Source organism: Porites lutea, chromosome 7 (assembly GCF_958299795.1).
Source record: "Porites lutea chromosome 7, jaPorLute2.1, whole genome shotgun sequence".
Classification (NCBI taxonomy): Eukaryota; Metazoa; Cnidaria; class Anthozoa; order Scleractinia; family Poritidae; genus Porites; species Porites lutea.
In genome coordinates, this window is record NC_133207.1 from 5156672 (window position 1) to 5181782 (window position 25111).

The following is a 25111-nucleotide window of genomic DNA, read 5'->3' on the forward strand; positions in this document are numbered from 1 at the left end:
AGGTTTCTTTGCCTGCCTTCCACGACCAAGTACGACCAACGTTGTCAGACTTGATTGAAATGGCAATGCGATCGCCGCGACTTCGATTTCGTCGGAAATATCAATACAGAGGATCAGCTGTTCTTTTTTTTTTTTTTTTTTTCGATTTATGGGTATGCACTGTGCGTACAATGACAGTAAGAGTCAACGTTTCAAGGCTACTGAGGTGGTTAAGTTAAATACGTTGAGATAAATAAAGTCACCTAACCAGCTTTTGTCACGCTACTGATTCTGCCTTATTTGAGACAACCAAAAGTTAGTAATTCAATATTGACCACGCCAATAGTACAGTGATTCATGTCTGTATCTTTCTGGACCTCGAAAAGACTATGAAAAGGCTGTCCACCATGCCTTACTGCTATTACTGCTATTTAAATCGATTATGACGGTATAACTGGCCCCAAAAGAGAGTGGCTAATGTCATACCTTAGTGGTCGTGCCTACATAATTTTGTGTTGTAGTGAATGACCGTAAGTTGGGTGAGACATTGGTATGAAGTGGTGTACCCCAGAGGACCATTTTAGGTCCCTTATTATTTTCACTGCACATTCATGACTTTTCGAATTTCGACTCGTTCAGCTTGGCTGAGAATTTTTACTACCACTATGGGCATCACCTATGCTGACAATGATATCAACTGAATGAGCGGCTTAATTTTGGTCTGAACAAGATCTATGTTTGGCTTGAAGGTATCAAGCTCACCTCCGAGAAATCCGTCCTCAGGGTGGATTTGAATTAAGAAATCCAAATCCGGATTTTTTGGATTTCCCTTTTTGTCGTTCGATTGGGAAATCCGAAAAAGGATTTGCAAAACTGTTCTCGTGAATAGCGGTCTTCTTTTTACTAATTATGCGTGTGCATGCAAGACCGCTTTTCCTAAGGACAGTTTTTCAAATCCTTTTTCGGATTTCCCAATCGAACGGTAAAAAGGAAAATCCTTAAACAAATATTTCAGCGTTGAAATCCGTTTTCGGATTTCGCGTTCGATTGCAAATCCGAAATCCGGATTTTAAAATATAAATCCAGATTTCCCAATCGAACGCACCCTAAGTATAGAATTATTCACCAGTCGAAGAGAAATTTCGTATTTCCAAGCAACCATGTAATGTTTTATTTATGATATAAACACCAATGAAATACCAAACCATTTCACTTTAATAACTTTTTCTGTGAAAGGCGCGATTTATTATATAGCCCGATAGCATCGGTGATCTTTTCATATGTGAAGATAACATGTTCTCGCGCGAAAGCTCACCTGGTACTTCATTGGTGTTTATACTTAAATAAAAGGTATTTATGAACTCTATTTTCGGACATAAGAGTGACCTTAAGATACACCTTTTCTGCCTACGGGTACGGGTAAGCGAACATGCTTGCCAAGTACTTAGAAAAGGAAACCATTATTTCCCAGACGTCATAGTGGCATCATTCTACCCGGTACCCTACCCGTTTCTTCGGGGTAAGAGGCAATCTACGGGCTACGCGTACGGGTAAATTATTCGTACCATGGGTTCCTGTCGTACCCGTACTCGGAAACGGTGTATCGTAAGGACTCCAACACGATAACATGGCCTCCAGGCCAACACGTTGAGGATATTATATCGATAACGAGAGACACAAATCTCTCTTGACACTTAAAAACTAGAGATAACAACTAATATAAGTGAAAAGCTGAAAAAGCCAACAATTTTCTTTTTCTTTTTCAGCTGAGATTCAAGTTCATCTTCGCAACAGAACACCTGGTAAACCGGAAGAACGATATAGTCGATGGATTCCAAACGACTCTTGACGATCACTTTTTTGTGGTTGATTGTTTGCTGTGATCTTTTAGACCCAGCTCGGGGATATGAGCGACCAGGTCTTACGAGAAGACGAACGCCGACGAAAAAACCTACAAAAAAACCTAAAAAGCAGAAGGCAAGGGGACATGAATTCCTTGCAATGTTATTGGTAAGTATGTACCAGGTGTAACGGCTTACCCTTTTAGATATAATTTTCACAGAAAAGTTACCCTTTCGCACTGATTTAGACTTCTGCAAATGCACTGCCTCGTAAATACGAATAAATCACTAATCCAGAAAGTTTTCTTGACATTTTCGCAGCCACAAAATGCGTCCGTTGGCCCTTTTCGTTCCCTTTACAAACTGAAAAGACATATTTGCCTTCCCTTCCATAAACTTCAACTGGTGAAATCTGAAATCCCTACCATATTGCATGTAGACGACGCAGTCATATATTATCATGTAGAAAACATAAATGGTAACAGAGTCCGCTAATAAGTGATTTATGGCCACATACAATTCTCTAGTAAAGAACAAATAATACGGAGTATAGGGTATTGGAAAACTTCCTACTCTCCCTCCCCACTTTGTACCTCTCAGTTAAACCAAGATTTTGCCCTAAGAGAGAACTTAGTGTTGACATTAGTTTAGGAGAGGGATAGTGTCAGGGGCAGTGTCCCTGAATCGTATAAGTTCAGCCCACCCACCCCTCTCTTAACACAACAATTAGTCCAAAGTGAGAATTTAGTTTAAAGTTTGAGTAAGGGGAGGGGTAGGTTGGCAATGTCTTTGAATCACATGGAGCGTTTTTACTTGAAATCACGGCGGCTATGTTGGTGATCCACTTTTTTGTTACAATAAATTTGCATAGATGACGGCCTCGCGAGTGCACGCGCTCTACAGCATACCGAACCATACAATAGGCTTTTGCATGATGGCGTCATTTTATTACTATGAACAGAATCCTTCAGCGTTTTGCTTTCTTCTGCAAATTAGGACACGTGGAAATGTGTTGTTTTACCTACTAAACTTTATTCTTATTTTTTTTTTCTGACAGCAAAAGTTGGCGGCTAAAATGACTGAAAATGCCACTCAGAATCCCATGCAATCGGTAAGTAGCATGCTCGCGGACGACTAGTGTTTACTTTATTGCAGACTGAAAAGCGACGCTTGCAAGACAGCTTCGCTAAACATGTCGCTGAAACCAATTTCGCATAAATTATTCCTGGCAATTCTCAATAACTGCCACTCAGAGATGATGCTTCCAATGCCTTTTGTCAGGCAGCCAATCAGAGCATTTTACTAGAACAAAACAGCAGGATACTACTTAACGGTATTCATTATGGGGTCTTTACGCAGACTTCCCTTCACCGTGTAAAGAAAACAGATTATAAAGTTTATGAAAATGGACGCCATCTTGGACTTTAGAGACAATTCCGACTAAAAATAATAACATTGGATGATTAACCATTTTTTTATGCCAGAGGTTTAGTTTATTTTATAGCTATATACTTTGCTACTTTCGGGGATAGTTTATAGGTTTTTTCTGCTCAAAAGGGAGAATAAACAAACAGACAAAAAAACGTAAAATGTCTTGACCGCGTTTTACTAAGACGTCATATCTCAGTAACCATAGCAACCATCTGGCACCAAATTCTACCAAATGTCTAGGAAGATAGAATAAAACTCTGCTAAAGAGAAAAAGTTCCTCCCTAATGTTGTTTTGGAAAAAAAATCTTGGAAACCTCCCCTTCTCCATCCCCCAACTTCTTAGTCCAAAACAAAATTTCCCTCTGCCGCGCCCGCCTATTGGCACTAGAAACATTGTTCTGCCCTCACTTATTTATTCGTTATTTTTTTTCTTTTCTTTGGGTAGAAAACAAATGGGACACGGAGTAACCCTCGCAGGAGCCTTCGGAAGACAACGCGTAGCCTTGAATGAACTTTCGCAAGATGAACATTAAGAACTTATCACAATGTTGATCGCTTCGTTTATTATCAAAACCTTTATAAAAGCCCACGTTCAATATATCAAAATTCTAAGACCACTCCGAGGCTTTCTGGTCATATTTCTAGATTTGGTTTGGTTTTCTTTGTACTCAATAACAAAAGTCTCTTTTGGGAATTGCGAGACAATTGCAATTTTGACCCTCAAGCCTCGGAGTCATGTTAGAACTTTAATATATCGAACACAGGCTACTATGACGTTACTATAAGACCATACTAGGATTTGCAGTCACTTCGTACGTTTAGTTATCGGGGACGAAAGCTGTATTCGATTGTTTGAAAAGAAAATATCGCCTTGTGTAAGGTAATGAAAATTCCAGAATACCGCATATTTTTGCTTTTGGAATCCAGAATCCTAGACTTTGAAATCCAGCTAAGGATTAGAATCAAGAATCCCAAGTTCCAGTGATTAGAAATCCGGACTCCAGTGCCTGAAATCCAGAATTCACATCGTGAATTTGCAATCCACAGTGCGGGATCTAGAATCTAAGGCTGTCTTAGATTTCCTTACATGGGGTAAAAAACAGTTTTGTTTTCAGTTCAGGAACAAAGGAACGGTATAAATTTAGCTGCGTGCGTCGCCCTGTGCATATAGCCCGACTCATTAGCAATGCTACACCAACACTAATGAGTTGAGTGGACGCAGCCATAGCATCTTATGAAAACTGCTCGGAGCTGTTTTCGTTAACTCTACGCACGCTATTGGAAAAAGTGTAAGTTAAAAACGTCCTTTCATTTTTTTTTTTTTTAATAATAAGGTATTTACAGAGTTTTGATTGACTTGATTGGACTAGAGTTCTTAAGGCCACTGTATATTCCTTCCTTCCGATAATCGGTTGTTTATGCGCCATGGAGATTAAACTTGATTTGCTTCTGTTTTTTTGTAGACCGGGAACAATGCTCTATTAATGCGCAGTTTCTCCCTGTGTTTGCGGCAAAGTATATAAAAAAAGTTGTAATTAGAATTATTGTTCCTTAATAAAAACTCTTCCTGATGTGGTTTCTTTATGTGCTTAACAGGTATTTTTTATTTAGGTAGGTATTTTATTTTTCAAGGTATCTATAGGTACAATTCTTGTTTTTCTTTTTGGGAAATTTGTTAACAATTATTTATCAGCGAGATAGTAACTTTTCGAATGGCCTTTACAGTGGCCCTAAATAAAATATTAAAAACAAACAAACAAACAAACAATAATTCGAACGCAATGATTGAATGATAGAATAAATATTGAACTCCGATCAGCAAAACATAGTAATTTTTCATTAAGGAGCTTAGGGCCTGTTTACATGAAGGTGGGGGACCCCAGGTAAGTGAGGTAACCCGCCTGTCCACATAATCCCTCATTCTAATTTGATCACGTTTACATGATAGGTGGGGTGACCCGCCGCATGTCACTTCACCTATCTGGGGTCCCCCACCTACATGTAAACAGGCCCTTAGGACCGGTTCGCCTTTCAGACTCCGCACTTCACATTAGCCGAATCAAATTCAGTGAATTATGTTCACGTGCAGTGCGGAATCTGAATCAATTCGAAACAGCTAATTCAAATTGCATCGGCCCAGACGTTCATAACGCCTGACTCAGCCGGGACTAACGGATGTGGACCAGCGTTGATTCAGACGCCGAACTTCAAATGAGCCGAATTATATGCATAAAGTTTTATAACATAGTTTACCGAAACCCGCCATTTGCCCCTCTTTAAGTTTAGTTCAACTGGGATAAAGATCGACATGGAGGTGGGGGACCCCAGGTAGGTGAGGTAACCCGCTTAGGTGGGGTAACCCAATTGTCCACATAATAAAATGAGAAATTATATGGACAGACAGGTTACCCTGCCCCCCCCCCCCCCCCCTCCCCCCCGAACCCCCATGTAAACAGGCCATTAGTAGCAAAACGGAGTCACCGTAGAAATGGACTATAAGCAATTGACGCCACTGCCAAATGACGATATTTTGCTCACCGTCGCCCAATAATCGCTGTTCTTTATTATTGCCAGCACTGTCCAGTGTTACACGGGGAACTTTGCAACTTTTTTTGTTTTTTGCGACATTGTTTCGAATTGTTACAACAATTGCCTTAAAAATCGTCGTTGCAATCGTTTCTTGCAATACAGTGTAACCTCTCGTAAGCGGACACTTTCGGGACGCGGAAAAGGTGTTCGTACCTGGACCTGGCCGCTTACGAGAATGTAAAAATACAGGGTTTGTACAGGAGTTGAGAAAAACGGACTTTTGTAAAGGTGGCCGTAAGTGGAGCTGTTTGCTTACCAGAGTGTCAGTTACGAGAGCTTCCACGGTAATACGTTGTTATCTGCAGAATGCACCAACGGCAACATTAATGAACAATTTCCATAAAAATTTACTTCTACATCATCCAAATTTATTATCTCTGTTTCTTTTCCGAACAAATCCACACGACTGCTATATAATTTTAAATGCACTGAAAGAGCTTTCAACGAGCAAGTTAATGTAAGACCTTTTTTCTCAGTGATAAATAACAAGACCAATATTGTTTTTTTCTCAAGAATAAAATATTTACCAAGATGAAACGGTGAAATTTGCAATTATATCGCCTGACTCCAAGGGGGAATGTGTTACCCACGTGACATTACATCACCTATTTCTAATTCTCAGGTTGTTACTCGCGTTACGGTGGGCATTTACAATTGTATAACATGCACATCTTCATGGTTATATTTCTGATTTGACGGTGGCCTCTACGCACAATGGTATCATCTACTTTCAAGGTAAGTATTATCTTAAAGCCGTTTATTTTTCGCAAAGTCAGAAAAGGCGGTGAAAGCGCTTTTCTCTTGTAGATTTGCAAAATTGTGAACATACAATGTAACTTGCAATCTTTCCAAATATAGGGATACAAAGTCCATAAAATACACCTCCCTACAATACTCCCATTTTTTAAAAAAGCCGAAATTAGAAACCCGTACTTGATGGACAGGCTTTAAGTTGAAAGAAAAGACTTAGTAAGTCTTGAAGACTGGAAGACCCAGACTGGAGTTCTGATTCTCCATGTCGGAGAACGCATAAACCGGGAAAAGGAAACCACTCCCACCCGGTTTGTCTGCCTTCCCTGTTTAGTCTTGTATGTTTAGTTACCGGGGCTTGCATTGTCACCGGCAGGAAGCCATGAAAGGTGAAAAGGTGCATGGTTGCTTTAACTCTCCAAAAACCTCCTTTCACTTGCATAATGTAAATTTTAGCCCAGTGGAAGGGAATGAAGCAAAGTACAAGGCAGGCTTTTTCACGGGTATAAAAACGTCAACACCACGATTCAAATCAAATCGTTTTTGGATTGTTGTCCAACCGGTTCCCAACGTTTCTGGGGTACAGTTCATTTCCATTTATTATTCCAAATACACAAGTTCTCGGAAACAAAAAAAAACACGAAAACTTCTTGGCTTTTCCCGCTGTGCACTGGAAACTAAAACGCTGCAAAAGCAGTCCACAAGAACACTCAAAGATTCCCGTAGCTTAGGACTCATCTGGCAGCAAACAGACTCCTAAGGCCAAAGTGTCTTTTACAACAGTACTTCAATGAATGCCAGACTGTTCCTCTCATGTTTGTTACCTATACAGGGATTTTGGTGATGGCGCTTTGAATAGCTTTAACTAGCGAGTCCACACAATCAGTTGGCGGCCTTGAGCCCCAAATTGATCCACTCTTTGGGGATTGTTTTTGGGAGCTACTCTGGACTTTCTCCCTTTTCCGACCAGCAACGCTGTCATCATCCTTGCTAGGTCCTGGCACATCAGACGATGCGGATGCTCCTTTAGAACTGGTTTGTTCTTCGCCTTCTAACGTTCTCCTTCGCTTTTTCACCGGCTCCGCCTCTCCACCTGTCTTCTTGTCCTCGAACTCTTCGTTTTTCTGCTGTTGCTCAGTCTCGCTCGCAGCGCGCGTGGCCTTTGCATTTTCTTGTTTTTTGTTTTGATACCTGCGACAGACTGACAGAAGTGCATCAAGACTCGGCTGTAGTAGTGGGCTGATGTCGGACTTCTGCGGCGCCCGAACAGAGAACAGTAGAGACATTGCTCGGAGTTCCTGCGAAATTTTATTGCTGTTAGGAACGTCTCTATAGTAATACTGAAAAACACCTCCTGTTGTGTGAAAGTACTGCTCATTAGGCTTTGTTTGACAGAGCACGCTGAAGTATGGAAGGCAGCGTGGCCGAGTGGTTAGAGCGCTGGACTTGCAATTCGGAGGCACCGAGTTCAAGTCCCGCTCCAACCGCTAACTGGATTTGTTCACGGTAGTCCCGAGTTCAAATCCTCGGCCGCGTTTGTAATTAGCCAGCTGGTTTGCCTCCGGCCAGTTGGGATTCTTAACCCTGCTAAGTTTTATTTTGGATTATTTGTTTAAGGCATTTGCTCGGCCCCACTAGCATTAGCGCTATAAATAGTGCCGAGGCTAAATAACAGAACTATTATTACTATTATTATTATTACATTGAGTTTCAATCATAGACACAGCCATAAAAGCAATTTAAGTACTGAGTAAGGGATAAGTAGTGCACAGAAGTAGATGTACCAGCGCTCTAACCGACTGATCTACGAGGCAGGCCAATAGCGCTATCCAGATTAAGAGGCCAGATTGAGAGCATTTAGGCACTGAAGTTTCAGGTTAAAACCAATCTATCCGAACAACTTACCGCAGTAAGTCTCTTGGCTATAACACACAGATCCGCGTCACTCGCCTTCTCCGCTGCAGGTCTGTCGGCAATTACTGTCGTTACAAGTGTCTTGACTAAGTTAGTCCACTGATTTACCAACACCTGCTTAGACACCTGTGAGGGAGGCAAAAGGAAGGAGAACAAAAGGTTTGAAAACTGCAACCTGAACTGACTACTCTTCAGTTAATAAACTTCCTCATGTTTGGGGACCCAAAATTATTATACTGAACAGCAACTTGGTGTGGCTCAAAAAGAGGTAGTGGGTGACAAAGTGCTCCACTGAAACTTAAAAGGTCAGCCCTATGTACTCCTGGATTTTTGTGAGCTAAAGAAAACCTACCAGCAGGGTGGTACACCGACGGCATCGAGGAGGGAGTTGGGCCTCCTCCCAGGGCCGACTGTGACCGTTCTTGGGTAAATATGCACAGACCGATATAGGGGAGGGAGTTGGTCCTCCCCTCAGGGTCGGCTGTGACCAATCGTGGGCCTCCCTGAGGCCCCCACTAACCTATATGTACATCCCAGGAGTACAAAATGTCGAGTCTATGGGGGCAAAAGTCTGAAAAGTGTGACGCGAGGAGCACTTCATCCCCATTCCCAATTTTTATTGAAAATACACTGCTGACTTCAGAGAAAAATTGTAAGAAGTAACTAAATAGATGTCATATCATTGCCTCGAGTTGAAACTCTTAACTGAAAAGGACATCAACGTGTCGACGCAGAAATTGATTATGACTATAGATAAGTTGCTTACAATAATACTGTCTTTAACTAATTAATAAGTTATATACATAAAATGATTACTACTTGACAACATGGCACTTAATTAAGGTTTCGCAAGTCCTATGTCCACTAAAATAAAATAAAACAGAGTGAAGGGTGGGATGGGAGGGAATTTGAAAAGAAACTTCAAGACATTGTGCTTGGCCGTGAAGAAAAAACAGAGTGACGAAGCACATGGGAATGCAAGTTAAGAGTGCCATGTGATTGGTCAAGTAAACAATGAAGAGTTCGTAAAGGTTGCACGTGAAAATCACTGAACATAGGACAAACAAGTGTTGCTCATTAACTAAAATTCATTTTCGTTGATCAGTTAATCATGATAAACGAAAGCAGGTAACAGGGTGGAGCAACCTATTCCTGATGCTAAAGTGAAAATGCATTATGCTTACCCTCGGAAAGAAACAGCAAAGGAACGTGTAGATATCCCGCACATTCAGACTTTCCCGTTCATCTAGTAAGATCAGTTCTATGTACTGAATAGACAAGGGGACTCAATCGTACAACAAGAACACTGGACTATCTGTTTATCAGGTTATATTAACAAAGGCTCTGAGAGACTTAAAACGATCTACAATAGACTTTTCACAGAAATGTCTTTTCTCGTTTTGTATTGGATGAACGCGAAAACTTACGCCAGTGTCAAATCGCTTTGCGAAGGACTGTCGCTCTCTTTGCAGTTTACGTCAAGTATATGTAAACTCTATGAAAAGTGTACAGTTTTACAGGCAAGTTCTCCTTAACAACCCTTCTTCAAAACTGGACGTCAAAATAATTGTCAAGCAAAACTCCAAGTCAACAGTTTGAGTAGTTGAGCAAAATGCTCTGCGTGACATAGAGGTCGGCGCGGGCAAAATTTGTAAATTAACATGTGTATATAAGTCCTTTTTCCCGTGACCACACGTCCAGCATATTGGTGTGCAAACAAAGCCAGTGGGAGTGGAACCTTTTTCTTGGCCAAGTGAATGAAAAAGCTCTATTGTAAAGGTAAAAGACTGACTGTTCCCTCATATGCTACATCCAGTTGCATATGAGAGTTGCAAAAAGATTCGAGGTACTGGACCTTATCATAGGACGTCACGTAATTTATGCCCCTCTCCCTCGTCGTCCAAATTATAGGGATTGCAAGATCGTACTCAAAACTTGCAATGACAACTTTAAAGGAGAAAACTGGGTTGGGGAACTCCCTTGCAAGATAAAAAATGTTTCCGCTGAGGTTCACTGAAGCATGAAAGGTGTTTTCCTGTAACGCAGCTGGTTCTAGCGAACTAAACTTGCAAAGGTCACTTCTCAAACGTCACTTCACGTACTGATCATTCGTTCATCTTACCTCTAAGAATTCCGGCTGCTGACACAGCTGCTTTATACAACTGCTGTATTTTGTATTCTGCAAAGAAAAAGTTTCACCTGTAAGCACTGCACGGCTGTCATTAAGGGTCGGGGGCCGGGTATTTCCCGCAGCTTATATGAACATGACCTCCTGGCTACTTTCATAAGAAACACAGGAAAATAGAGGCAAAAGTAAGCAGCAGGGCTCTCATTTAAGGGCCGGGGTCCGGGGCCGATGATTTCTCCCTGCTAATATGAGCATGACCCCGTGGCTACTTTCACAACGGAAACAATGGAAAAAAGAACCAAAAGTAAGCAGCAGGGCTGTCAATTAAGGGCCCGGGACCCGGGCCGAAAATTTCTCCCTGCTAATATGACCATGACCCCGTGGCTACTTTCACAATCGAAACAATGGAAAAAAGAACCAAAAGTAAGCAGCAGGGCTGTCAATTAAGGGCCGGGGACCTGGCCGAAAATTTCTCCCTGCTAATATGAGTATGACCCCGTGGCTACTTTCACAATCGAAACAATGGAAACAATGGAAAATAGAACTTAAAGTAAGCAGCAGGGCTGTAAAAGAAGGGACGGGGTCCCGGGCCGATGATTTCTCGCTGCTAATATGAGCATGAACACGTGGCTACTTATGGATAATTGAACCAAAAGTTCATCCCAGCTTTTGACATGCCCGCCAATTAACGCCATTCCTGCCAAGTAACCATTCATTTAGAACAAAAGACACGACTTACCTCACCAGCCTTCTGGTACACTTCCATCCAGAGCTTGCTAAAGTAAGTGAAGTGAAGCGAAATAGCTTCCACCGCAAGAAGGCAGCCTAAAACACGAACGCAATATGACATGTTTTAAAAAGAGTACTGAACTGAGATGGGCTGGGACAGTTGCGCCCACAATGGGACCTAAACCCGGGTGTGATAAAGAAGATTTTACAACATAAATATAAAAAGTATTCTCCCTAGTGGCCCTCTAAAAACAAAATTGATAATAATAAATTAAAACAGTCGTGATAAAAAGCCTATTAACAAATAGTAATTATAATAAAGGACCTTTAAAATTCTAAACAAGTATTCTCCCTCCCTAGTGGCCCTCTAAAAGCAAAATTGATAATAATAAAATTACAACAGTCATGATAAAAAGCTTATTTACAAATAGTGATTATAATAAAAGGTTCTTAAAAATTCTATAGATTTAAAAAATTGAGAGATGTAAACACGGAAGTGAATACATTGGTAAAAAAGGGAATCCAATCTACAATGATATTTAAAAAAAGCACGGATTTTTAAAAATCAGAATAACTTTTTAACTTTAAAATTATCCACCGTATAGTTTGAGGCGACGTTATTAGCTTATAATTTATGCGAATAGAAGAAATCAATGGGATTAAGGGTTATCCATCCAATGTAAAAGCTATCAGCGAACAACTGTTAATAATAATTTTGGAGATCGAGAAAGAGTCATCGGTTTCGTCGCAAAGCTCCCTCCGAGACCTGCATAATTTTTCAAATTTGGTCAGCGCCAGTTGGCTATGAAAAACTTGACGGGTGATTTAGGCCAAAGAGAAGCGGAAAATATTTTGAAAGAATTACAGTAAGATATGTACCTGCTTCTTGCTGGAAAAGCATACGAGGATAAGTGTAAAACCTTTTTCTGAAAATGAGTTTTATTTGCACGAGAACAAAGAATCTTTTTCATATCAAGAGCTCCGCACTTAGCCTCGCAATGAAACAGAGGATTGGCGCAACTGGGAATTGGCTTAATTATTTACGGTGCTAACTACGGGCCATGGCATCAAGAGCCATAATCCCATTATGGCTCTCGATGGCATGTAGTAAGAACAGCACAATTATTTACAGCACTTACTAGTTAGTCTAGGGTTTTACCCACTTTTTGCCATTGGAACTCACGTTATCTCCACTATCAAATGCAGGAGCTTGGAAATTTTGCTTGATTGGTAATTCTTGGGGTTGAACGCGTAGTTAAGATATAAAGAGCGTGAGTAATTAAGTTTCTAACAACAGCGCAAAGGCTCGCAATCGGAACTCAACGTAAATCAACTCAGACGAAATAAACGTCTCCTTTTTGGAGTAAGGACACCGACCTGGAGGAGACGTTTTGTTCCAGTGCTGATGGGAGCCATGGATGATAGGAATAATCGCTTCTGAGAAGTCGTTCGGGTACAGGATCAACATGGCGTTCAGTACCTCTGCCAAAGAAACAAAATCATTGCTTTCTTGTCAACACCATTGTGGGATAAAGACAAAATATTCCAGTGTTCATAACTGTGCACGCAATTAAGCGAATTTATAAGATGCCAACGACACATTAGGTGTTCACCTAGGCAAGACTGTCTCACTTCCTTAGGAGTATAAGAGTTCAACAAAGAAAGGAGTTTTTGTGCCACATCCAATCTCTCTGTCCAGGTTGAAAGGCTATTGCGGACATCTGAAATACAACAAACAGACACAGATAAATCGTAAAGAATATAGAAATTGCACACTGAACGAAACATTGAAGTTTTCTAGCGCTAGCATTTAGCTTTGATAAGAGAACAGCATTTGCTTGCTCTCTTAGGACACTTTCCATTTGTCAGAACTAACCGGCCTGACTATTCCAGTCATAATGAGAATTTCACTTTAATCAAAACTATCCAGCCAGATCAGTCAAGTGCTTTAAATAGCATGCACGAAGGGGCTGGTGTTTCAACAAAAACTGTTGGAAAAAAGCGCAGGCTAACCAGTCGGCGCTATTGGTGGAGTTAGAGACAGCTGTTGGGGAGAAGAGCCTAGTCTGTGTAGTTAGTAGAATAAGCGGGGGGAATGCTGTTGCTTTTTGGCGACGGAGAAGTTTGGTAAGAAAAAAAAAGAATTGATAAAGGTGCACTAGAGCCAAAGGCCCAAACGGCAGGATAGCATCCCGGATTCCTTAGAATGAAACATGCCCAGGAGTATTGCTACTCCCCCCTTGGACAGGATGCTAGTCCATCGCAGGGTTACCCCCCAGCAGTATGTCGCCGGTACACATTTATACACCTGGGTGAAGGGAGACAAAGTGGACTAAAGTTCCTTGTCTAAGGAAACAACGCGACGGGCGAGGCTTGAACCCGGACCTCCAGATCCGGAGTTCGAGGTGTTAACCGCTTGGCCACACATGCCTCCACAAGAAGTTTGGGAGCTAGTGAAACTGAATTCGAGATTTTCCCTCGTGGCATAACAATCCCACCAGTTTCGCTGGCTAGGCAGAGGGACATAATTTAAGAGTTTACCTTGTTTGCAAAAAAATAACAACAACAACAAAAAACAAACAAACAAACGAAAACGCACTTGTAGCTTGATACACGCGGCATGTATACTGTAAAGTAAACCATACATTGTTTAACTATAGTACCTGGTCTGTTGCTATGCGGCCGGCAGCACACCAGCAAGTTATGTAATATCATAAGCACTTCTGTCAGGTCTCCCGTTACGTGACAGGCCGTGGCCTCGTGGTACATCATGTGAAGGGTGGTGAATGCCTGTTTGATAATAAACACTTAATGACTGGCCTCCCGCGTCGGGAAACAAAATTAACTGTTTCACTCGGGACCAGTCAGTCAGTAATTTCTTATATAGCTAGAAATTCATTACACCTCACTGTAACGGCGGTCGTCGGTCAACATTCTCGCACTCCTACATTTTCCTAGATTTCCTAGATTTTGCAATGTTGCCCGCTAAGAGATTTTGGCGGGAAAGAGTTTCATTGTTAGATGTCATATGACCTCGAAGTAACCAATGACAGCGCGCGCTGTTGGGAAAACAGTTTCCGGCTATATAACAGTACGGAATGATGTTACGGTAACTAAGAAATACTCTTCCAATGTAAAGACATTCTGCGATCTAAAGATGGAAGAAAGAATCTTAACTTCCACCTGACTTTGCCATGTACTAGTAAGTGCAAAAATACCGGTTAAATGTCTAACGACTGTCAAACTAATACAATAAAACTGTATAATTATCTGCCTCTTGGTTTGAACTTTTTAGGAGAAAAATGTTTTTGTGTCTTTTGCTAATTCATAAGTCTTGAAATTGTGTCCACTAAACGTCTCATATAAGGACTTGCTTGAACAAAACTTTATCTAAATAACCGCCCCTGTATATTTTCCTTTCCAAGCAAATTTCGCCTTCCTGCATTAGTGACTATTCATAATTCTATTAAAAGAGCAGTCAACAGAATTGTCTGTTCACAGACCTTGTACCTTTCTCTTAAAGGAAAGTCGAGCGCTCGTAAGGAAATAAAAATCGAAGGGAATTTACTTGCCGCTAGAGTAATAAGTAGGGATGGGTACAGGAAACTTGCTTTTTTTTCTCGCGCTTCGCGTTGATGCACTTCAGCTGCGCGCGTTTAATTCCTCGAAGAAGGGGAAATACATCAAAAGAAAAGACTATCAACTGACTAGAGTTGAAGTGCAATTTAGTCTTACATCTGACAGTGTCAAAAGTCCCTGGTTGGCAACCACTGTTAATCTGTCCTCTTCGGTCTGAGGCAAGATTTTGTAGGCACTACAAGGGAACCAAAAAAACGGTTACTAGCTGTACAATCACTCTGTTCATGCCGTTGCGCATATCCAGTGATCGAATTTCACCCCTGGTTTAAAATCTGTTCTCTTTTACAGTCAACTCGTTCTAAAACGGACACCTTTGGGATCGGCACTATGTTCCGTCTTAGAAAGATGTCAGAGAGTCAACAAAGGGACTCTTTACATTAAGGGGGGGGGGGGGGAGCAGATAGGTGGGGTAACCCGCCTGGGCATTCAATCCCTCATATGGTCACCCCAACTATCATGCGAACGTGATCAAATCAAAATGAGCGATTATATGGACAGGCCGGTTATCTAACCTACCTGGGCTCCAACACCTCCATGTAAACAGGCCCTAAAAGGAGCAAGAAAGTCAGGGGCCAACTCTAAGTGTCCATTTTAGGGAGGTGTTCGTTACGAGAGAGTTGACTGAATCTCAACAGAGTCGAAATATATAAGATAATGTATTTATACCTTATAAGCGTTGTCCACGATGCGCCAGGGTCCAGTACGCTCTGATACAGTGCAATGGTTTCTTTTCTGAAGGCCGCCTCAAACGCTTCTTCTTCTTTAGTTTTCTCCCTCGACGGGTCACACGTCACACCAGCAAATAAACGCAGGAGAGCAAACAGCTCTTCCACTGCCTGTAAAGGGAAAAATATAAAACATTTAAAATTCCTTCCGAAGATTGAGTAGATCAAGTGTTTAAGAAAACAACAAAAGAACTTTGAATCATCTCCACACTTTCACATGGCAGTATTTAGTTAGTATGTAGTTCTAACTTATGAGGCTGCGGGAAGAAGTCCTATGTGCGACCATTCAAATGAAACCTCTTTATCAGTACTTTCACATATGGCGTTTTTTTACTATGTTGTAAAAAAAGAAAAAAATATGACTTATTACTTCTAATAACTTCTAACTTCTCACACTTAAAGCTAACTTCTCACATTTAACTCTGAGTCTGTGGATGAAATCCACGAGTGAGACCATCCGAAACCTCTTTGGTAGTTTTGGCATTACTTTTGCATGGTTGTGTTTGTTTCTCGGCGTTTTACAAAATGAAATTTGAATTTGTTTTAAATTTTGGGAAAGAAATGGTCCACCCTTTAGGTCCCAAGAATGATCAACATCAAATCACAGGGGCGGGGGAGGGAGACTCCGATATAAAAGGGGCAAGGATGCTCGTAGAAAAGTTTGAAGTAAAACCAGAAAGGAGGCCAATCTGGGCGTGGCCCCTTATGTCTAAATATAATGGCGTTTTGTCCAGTGCGCCCTACAGAACTGGGGAAGTGAGACCAAAATCCGAAATTTACTCCGCTAAGCGAGACGACGAGCATCCCCGCCCCTTTCATATGGGTGATATGGCTTCCCCATCCCCCCCCCCCCCCCCCTAACCCGGCATCAAATTTCTTCTAACGATATCAATACCTGTGGGTACTGGTTCATGCGAGTGGTGAGTTTCTCAAAAGCCCACTTCATGTTGGAATGAGTGGAGAGCTGGCGTGTGAACGAAGGAGAGTGCTCACAGCACAACCGCAGTAGACCATAATAAGCAGGTAGAACATTCCTGTTAAACGTCAGTACTTCAGGTTCGTCACTAGAGCTGAAAAAATAAAACACAGTGAACAAAATAGTTAGAATGTAATGGTGGTGTTGAGATGAATACAGATTCAGTTAAAGGGTTGCATGAGCGAAAACAAGGGTCAAATTAATGGAAAACGTATAACAACACAAATGCAACCAAAGTAAAAGTCCACAAATCGACTAGTTCATAAAACTTTACTAACGATAAACGCAAACCAATTGATCGCAAACATGAATTTTCCGTCTACACAGTAGGAGAGTACTATTTCGGTTGGACCAAACTGATCCAGTCGCAATACACAGGACCACACTTGTAACTCTTGGATATCTAAATTCAATTAATTTTTCCATGTTTCAAATGACCAGGTTAAAAAGTCGGTAACAACTTAAAGAAAGCAAATTCCATCTACATTGTAAAGAACCGTTGATCCGCAAAGCAAGAAAAAAAAATCGACATGAAAAAAGTTTTGTGCTGAAAGTTGTTTTAAACCTCTCCACGCCATTATTATGTACCGGCAGGTTTTGCTAGACAAACTATGACTAGGAATTTTGAAGGACCCAACACGAGTAACATAAACAAAGCACTTGAACAATGGATACACAGAATTAATTAAGAGGGCAACTCACAGAATGTAGTTGAGCGGAATGTTGGTGGCAACGTGGTTATTTTCCGTAATAAAGTCGATATTTTCCTCACAGCCAATGCAAGCGTGAAACCAAAAGATCAACAGGGCCTAAAAAAAGAAAAATAATAATGCCTTACAATTTAACCCACAACTTCAAATGGCTATTCGTGGGCATTAAGCAGAGGTGATCTATTTGGGAAAAAATTAGCCACACCAGTAAGCAGAAACAGTAGGTTTACTGAGATATCGTCGCGTGTTTAGCAAGTATAAACATTCAACTTGTACAACTTAGTTTTCTACTCCTTTTCTTTAAAATGACAGCCTGACAAGAAATAGCCTTCATATAGTAAATTTGTAGCGTGATTGCTAAACTGAATAATAACAAATTTTACTTAAAACAAATAATAAAGAGAAGATTAAGGGACCGTTACGGTTTTGATAATACCCCCCCCCCCCCCCCCCCGCAATTTGCTAGAACAGAAAGAAAACAATTCAACACTCGTAAATGTACATGGAGAATTGGCACAAGCTTTGATACAACGGCTTCTGAGATCCCTTGGTAGACTATCTAAAAGTCCTTGTTTCCTGGTTGGTTAAGCCATTTTAAAAGACTTTTCATACCTGTTTGGCGCGAAATTCACCGGTCGAAAACCCTACCGGTGACGTCATGACAGTTGACCAATAGGACGGTGTGTGATATTTCACGTCGCTTCCGACACAGCATATGTCAATCATTTTTTTAACTTATAATATGATTCAGATTCATTCACGCGAAACAAGTCGACCTCGAGACTTCGTCGCTCGCTCGGTCGCAGCGCAACCTCATGCATTGAAGCTCGCTTTGTAGCAAGTCTAATCCCTAGGGTACACAAACGTTGTTTGTGATTGGCTGATAAATGGGTAAGGCAACCAGTAGCATATAATTACTTCCACTCTTTTCCCAAATGAACCCAGAAAGTGCCTAAGCCTCCATACCTACAAACTGTGTCGCAGCAGCTTAATCGCATTATGGAATTACTAACCTGTTTGTTTGGATGTACAGCGATGTTTGGCTCTGACATGAGCGGGTGAAACAAACGCCATAACTCTGCACAATAAGGCGTGAACTAAAGACAACAGTAACAAGGAATCAAGTTCAAACTAAAATGAACGTTCATCCAAGGTAATTACTTTATTCTATTAATACATGAATTACACGTTTCTATTGCTCATAGCTGACTCATGAAAACTTCGCCAAGGTCAACCTTCGCCCCTTCCTCTCTCTTTCCCTATCTTTCTCTTGCCATTATGCCAAAATTCGTAGTACTGATGTTGGCAGTTCGCTCGCGCTTCCAGCGCGAAACGTTTTGCTAACCACGTGCCCTTATTAGATCTTACTAGAAACCTGTAGTAAAGATTCTGTTATGTGACTTGCATGGCACTTCGCAGCCTTAATCGCGTGTTTGCATTGACATTCTCATTTGTCAAGTTTTCCTGTCTGTGATAACCACACCGTCTTTGTTAGGGATCTTTAGAAAATACAACGGCGACGACGACGGCGTCGGCGACGGTAACGTCAAAAAAGCAATAGGTTTAATAAGCAAAACAACAACTCTACACGTGCATCAGGCTTGTTTTTGTAAATTTCTTTGCCATCCGTCGTTGTCGGATCGTAATGTCCCTATTATCCAGTAAGCCGGTAAGATGAAGCTAAACCTGTGGTTGTGATTGATTGCGTGGGCGGGCAAGATGGGCATATCATCATATCACATGTCGCACTGTTTGCTGGTGCTTTAAGTTTAAATGTATGGGGAATAGCGAGAAGATATCCGTTGACAAATCAGAAAACTGTGAGAGCCTTGAACTATACGGTCGCAAGAAAACCAGCTCTGCAGCGCTCGGTCATCGCTTCTTCCCTACAAAATAACCTTAAGGCACACCTTTCGGTCGTGCTTAAAGGCTTATTATAGTTTCCCTTTATAAAATCAGTGAATGTACCTAAAATTGTAACCCACGATTTAATGGTGTTTATGCAAAGGGGTATATAAAAATATTATTTTTGTAATAATAGCAAAACTGTTTAAAATAAATAGCAACAGTCAGCATACCATTTCTTTTTCAGTGCGCGAAAGCAGGCAGTAGTTCAACACAGCAAAATAACTGACAAGCTTTGTTGTACCATGGATATTACGATCTACAACAGAGAGAGTGACAGAAAAAAAATGAATCAGTCTAACATTCTGACAAACTGCCCACTTGCCTCTCATCTAATCTAACATAAATACCAGCTTCTCCCTTGGGACAAAACATTGGGTTAGGGGAGGGGTAGGTAGATAAAAAATTCATCGGTATAAGGTTCTGGCAAACTCCCCCACTACCCCTCTCCTAATCCAAGACTAACTCTCACTTTGCGCAAAATGTTGGGTTGGCGGAGGGGTAGGTGGGTAGAGAAAAACAAAATGAATCAGTATATAATTCTGGCAAACTGCCAACCACCCCTCCCCTAATCCAACATTCACTATTTTCATACAGCCCATAATGCACTCCCAAAATTTTGCAAAACCACTGTTTCCAATTTCTCCTGGGTATTACAGTCGTCCCAAGAAAAATCGAAGACAACGGTATGTATGTATGGTTTATGTGAAAAAGGTGAATTAACACCAGCTTCTCTTTTTGGTAAAATTAGTCATTTTCTTAACTGTTGCCGCACAAACGACAAAGAAACAAAGATAGCTGCCACAATAAAATCGTTAATTTACATGAATAAACGAGCTGTTAGTCTTAAGTAATCTCCCATGGCTGAAAGATTTTGTGTTTGTTTTTTTCGACTTCCATCCAACAAAAGGCAGTACGCTCAAGTTCCTTTCTATCTAAAACTCGAAAAGTGGTATGACTGGCCAACGTGTTATAATCAACTCCCTACAAACACAACTCTATAGACACTGATCGAATTTAACACACTAGGGATACGGAAAAGACAAGCAATTCCCACAATTTTATTGTTGTTGTAAAAATAGTAGTCGACAGCGATCTAAATGATTTCCAGTTGTTTTAGCTAACACTTTCAGACCGAGACAATAGTGGGCCAAAAACTCAAAGCAATTTAAATTCCGTCCGTAATCCACATACCGCAGTATTTTCTTGCCCTTCCAAGCAACGTTAGCAGCGTTTTGAAAATCTGTTCAAAAATACAAAACAACAATCAATAAACTGATAATTAACCGACAAAAGTGTAACAGAACAATAACGAAAACACATTCTACCAGAAACGTTTTGCGCCGTACCTCGTGAAGTATGGAAAAAGCATCCTTGCTTAGCTGAAATACAAGAGATAAGACTCTTCAATGTTTCAATGTATGGACGGCATGGACATTGCTTCCAAGATTTTCGCACTCGATGGCTTTACCATCGTAATTACACCAATGACAGATGCGAAGTGGTATTAACTGTGGCGCTGAAGAATTAACGTTCTGTTCGTTTTAATACTACGCCGTACCCCGGATGTCAGGAGAGCACCAGAATGTAAATCTCTAGCTGAGCAGAGACAGCTCCTCCCACCCCACCCCCGAAATTCAAATTTCCTTTTCCTAAAATCCTAAGAAATCAAATGGCAATATGAAAAAGTTCTGCAAAAGAGGTTTCAGTTTAAGGGCACTACCATAAGATTTCGTTCACCGATCTTAAAGTTGGAGTGACAGGTAACCTCACCATAAGGTTCTCAAAAATGCCAAGGTGATGTTACACGAGACGATTTGCAACGACGATTTTTAGGGCAACAATGCCGAAACAATGTTGTTACAGTTCGAAACAATATTGTAACAGCGTTGCAGCGTTGTGTTGCACTGGAATAGTCGATGCAAATCCCCCGGTGCAACATTGCCTTGAGGGTTAAATGAAAAGAGCTGCTCCAGTTACCATCAGTTCTTTGTGAGGCGCAGAAAAGCTTCTTGACCTGAGGGGAAAAAAAAAGGACAACCAGCGGTTACATTCGCTACTTTAGAAACGGAAAGGGAAAGGAGTCGAAATGTGTCCCGCAATTGTTTCTGGGATGGTTACTAGGGACACGCCGGTCAGCTATTGGTCATACTTTTTTTCTGTCCCTAGCAACAGTCCCAGAATTCTTTGCGAAGGTTAAAATCGACCCAGTTTTCTTTCTCTATCTCGTATCTAAAGAAGCGAATTGTAGTTAAAAGCGAGCTTAAGCAAAGACACTTTTGAGAGAGACAAGTCAACCGGAAGTGGGGATTTTTTCCCCTTTAATATGCCTTGATCCTATACAATTTGTACAATTTGTGGTTTCTTTACACTTGAAGAGACGATTTAACTGAAAATTTGGGCAAAGTCACTGCACAGGAATGTAAAGAGTCCACTTCCGGTTGTCGTGCGTCACTCAAAAGCGCCTTTGCCTGAATTCCCTAAAATGACACCAGCAATCTGTGATTGTACTTACAGGAAGAAAGCTTGGCTTTAATGACCGATTAAGGACAGGTATCCTTAGATTTATTACGAGTAAACGACAATTTTTCCCTTTAAATTTCACTCAGCTACTACTGACCAGCAAAATGAGAAACTTGGATAAAACTGACACTGATAGTTATTAAAGTAGGGAGCCTAAGCAACCACAACAGTGACAGCAACGAGAACGTCAAAATAATAATAACAACAACAAACTATAGGTTTAATACACAAAACAACAACTCTGCACGTACACCCCATTTTTAAGTGCATTTATTTATCGTCACTGCAAGAGTACGAGGTGAAATTTCCTAATTTCGCGTTCTATGGAGGAAGTAAACATGAGCCCAACGAAATGGAATGGAATGTACATCAAAGGAAGGAATCTGACACAGGCACTCACCTGAATCCCTGTCTGAAGTGATTGTTGGGAACAAGACTCACAAGCAAATACGCTGAGGCTGAGGGAATACAAAAAACAAAATCCACAAGCAATGTTCAGGTCTTCAGGTAGCTCTACTGATTATTTGGGGGGCAATACCTACAATATTTGCGCATTTACTGAGTGAGTCGCAATGAACAAAGATATCGGAACACGGTTACCTCTTTGCATAGTTGTATCTACAAGATATCCAAGACTAAGATCACCTACCATTTCTGATTCTAATGCTGTTGTCTGCTATTAAGTACTTCTCAACCCATTTATCCATGTTGTCCAGAACCCACTGATGAGCCTACATAGCGAGGAATGTAGATATCAATCAATTGATTATTATCAGTCACTCGCTACTTCTAAGAGGCCTTAATGTGTTCGAAAGTAAAGTAACCAAAGCAATAATATATAAATATATATTAGGCAGTTACACGATACCAATCAAAAGTCTAGCAAATGCATGAGAACGCCGCTAAACGCATGACTAACGAACGCGATTAATTCAAGATTAGAGGGTATTAAATTCTTTAATAAAAATAAGGGGGAGACAAAACAGGGACAAAATTCTAATTTTTTTCCTTAACTCCCCTGCCCACTCCTCTCCACCACCGACGTAGTGAACGAAATCCACTTACCACCCCTTTAAATTCACACATACTTTATCACACCCTACGGGGCTTCCAAAAATATTAATAGCCCCCTCCACCAATCAGGGCTTCCCAACTTAACCTACCCCCACAATTTTATTGACCAGCCCCCAAGGACATATTGAATAAAATTAAGCCTCCGCAGTTGCAAAACTAGCGCAAGAGTTTTTAGCCAATCAAAAAAGAAGCAATGAAAAACAAACAAAAAAACCGACGCCGAGGGAAGTTGTTTTAGATGCCTCATTTAAAACAGCGGCAAAATGGGAATAAAAACCTACCATTCTGTTTCTAGGCGCCATACAAGTCAACCAGTCAATACACAGAGCAGCATTGTACTCAGCAGCCTGCGACAGAGAAAACAAGCACGAACATTATACTGATTTCAAAAATGAGAAAACAGTGCACAAAGTTTGCGCGTTGAAATATTTCGACTTTGCGCTCTCTATGCGTATTATTAAGGAGCTCATGCAACAACGAAGGCGATGACTACGAAAACGATACTTAAAAAGTTACGTCACGCTCCTCACATTTTATCGTGATTATTCCATCTCGTTCAATTCGTCAAATGTCAGCAATTTTTTTTTTTTTCTGGAGTTTAATTCTAAAAGACCGTATCGAAGTTCAGGTAAAGAAAAAGAAAGTCGTCGTTTTGTGTTCACGTCCTCCATAAAACGTGGAATTTCACGTCGTAGTCGTGCAGTGACGGCAAAGAAATGTGCAAAAAAGCGTGATGCACGGGCAGATTTGTTTCTTTTTTTTGGCCAATCTAAACCTATTGCTTCTATGAAGTTCTCGTTGACGTCGCCGTCGTCGTTGCTTAAGGTCCCTATCTACTCTTACCGTGCTTCCAAAGCATGAAAATAATCGTTTCAGTATATTAAGCATCTACGTGTTCAGCAAACGATTTTGGGACGAGTAAGAGATGAGCAATCATGATAGCCGTCACCTTTCATTCATCTGTGTTATTGTGATCATACAAATGAAAAGTACGTAGTAAAACACTCCTATGGTGCAGTTGGTGATACTGTGAGTATCATATCGGTGAAGCTGCTAAGGCCTATTTTCTTTGGAGACCTACAATACCTAACAGGGGTGACAGTATGGGCCGCGGACCGGGGACGCGGATTTTCCCCGGCTACTTTTCGAGGAAAGGAAAGGAAAGTGCTAATAAATGTAGAAGGGTTATGATAAAATAGAAACAAGCCAGCGAGAATTTTTAACAGAATTGGTAAATAACTGCAACAACTCTTACCTCCCAAATGCGAGCAAGTGTCAGGTTAGTAAACGATGGCATTCCAGGTGGACCCCCCTGCATCTCTGTCAACATTGACAACAGCTTGAAGAAAGAATGCGACTGCTGCAGGGGGCAATAAATAAGTGTAAGCAAACATGTGATTGTTACGTTGACACCAAAGTAATGATGATGATGATGATCGTCGTCGTCGTCGTCGTCGTCATCATCATCATCATCATCATCATCATCATTACAAGACAGCCGCATAAACAAAACTTTCTTTAATTTACTAGACACGTTTTGACGGTACATCCGTCATCTTCAGTGTTACATATTGTGACATCACCGTAGAATTTAAATCGCGCGCGACGTTTTTAAGTTCGTTACAATGCATTGACAATATTATGTGCACTTAAAACTTTAAATTAGTGACGTTAGTAAGGGACTTACAGGGAGAGAGTCAAATTTATGTATTTCACCTGCTGGTTGGGGTCGGGTTTCTCTCATTTTATAAACATGGATTCCTTAAGCTTAACTTGATACACGTACTTGTTACGACACACAGTCAAGGTATCAAACAATAGACAGTCTCTTATTTCTCCTAAAAATTTCTGCTTTGAGAACGATGTAGAGAACTACTGCGCACACCGGCCTTCAGGCCAAACACTGACCACTGGTACTGGTGACGCTCTTAGCTTTTCACTCCTTCAAATTGCATTAAAATGCATCAAAAGTCTAAAAGCAACATTTTCCTTACCTCTGGTGGCAATTTCTGAACCGAGGACATCAACAGGGAAATTATCTGAAACAAACACTCACGTTAAGCTAAAGCTCTCTTAAGAAGAGGTTTGTGATTTCCAAGACAAGATTCTAGTGACAAAATACCTGAATAAGGATTACAAATATAGCAAGATTTACGTTTTTTTCCCTTTTCTACGAAAGACATTCGTTGAAAGAAGTA

The 25111-nt window shown here is 40.9% G+C and overlaps 2 protein-coding genes across 2 annotated transcripts in view; both read right to left on the reverse strand.

Moving 5' to 3' along the window:
• Positions 1-7089: 7089 nt before the first annotated feature.
• Positions 7090-20570, reverse strand: LOC140944325 (ubiquitin carboxyl-terminal hydrolase 34-like). The gene is made up of 15 exons (XM_073393487.1): positions 20511-20570; positions 19490-19575; positions 18425-18508; positions 17404-17510; positions 16621-16795; positions 15667-15836; positions 15097-15175; positions 14025-14151; positions 12975-13082; positions 12739-12843; positions 11372-11457; positions 10627-10683; positions 9689-9772; positions 8496-8630; positions 7090-7888 (listed from the first exon to the last, which is right to left on the reverse strand). Exons 2-15 carry the CDS (start codon positions 19490-19492, stop codon positions 7415-7417), a joined length of 1794 nt encoding a protein of 597 aa, XP_073249588.1. The 5' UTR covers positions 19493-19575; positions 20511-20570; the 3' UTR covers positions 7090-7414.
• A 699-nt stretch (positions 20571-21269) lies between these two features.
• The window catches only part of LOC140944326 (ubiquitin carboxyl-terminal hydrolase 34-like), a 51754-nt gene continuing 47912 nt past the window's right edge, over positions 21270-25111 (reverse strand). The window contains exons 7-11 of the mRNA XM_073393488.1: positions 24908-24952; positions 24169-24273; positions 22489-22570; positions 22240-22297; positions 21270-21333 (exon numbers count right to left, since the gene is read on the reverse strand). Of these exons, the coding sequence (XP_073249589.1) occupies positions 21270-21333; positions 22240-22297; positions 22489-22570; positions 24169-24273; positions 24908-24952 (354 nt within the window). The remainder of the gene's footprint in view (positions 21334-22239; positions 22298-22488; positions 22571-24168; positions 24274-24907; positions 24953-25111) is intronic.

Coding starts and splice junctions, on each gene's coding strand:
- LOC140944325 (XM_073393487.1), bottom strand. Junction 15,176..15,666: donor TCGTGGACAACGCTTATAAG/GTATAAATACAT, acceptor GTTCCCTTGTAG/TGCCTACAAAATCTTGCCTC. Junction 12,844..12,974: donor AGTGAGACAGTCTTGCCTAG/GTGAACACCTAA, acceptor TTTCTTTGGCAG/AGGTACTGAACGCCATGTTG.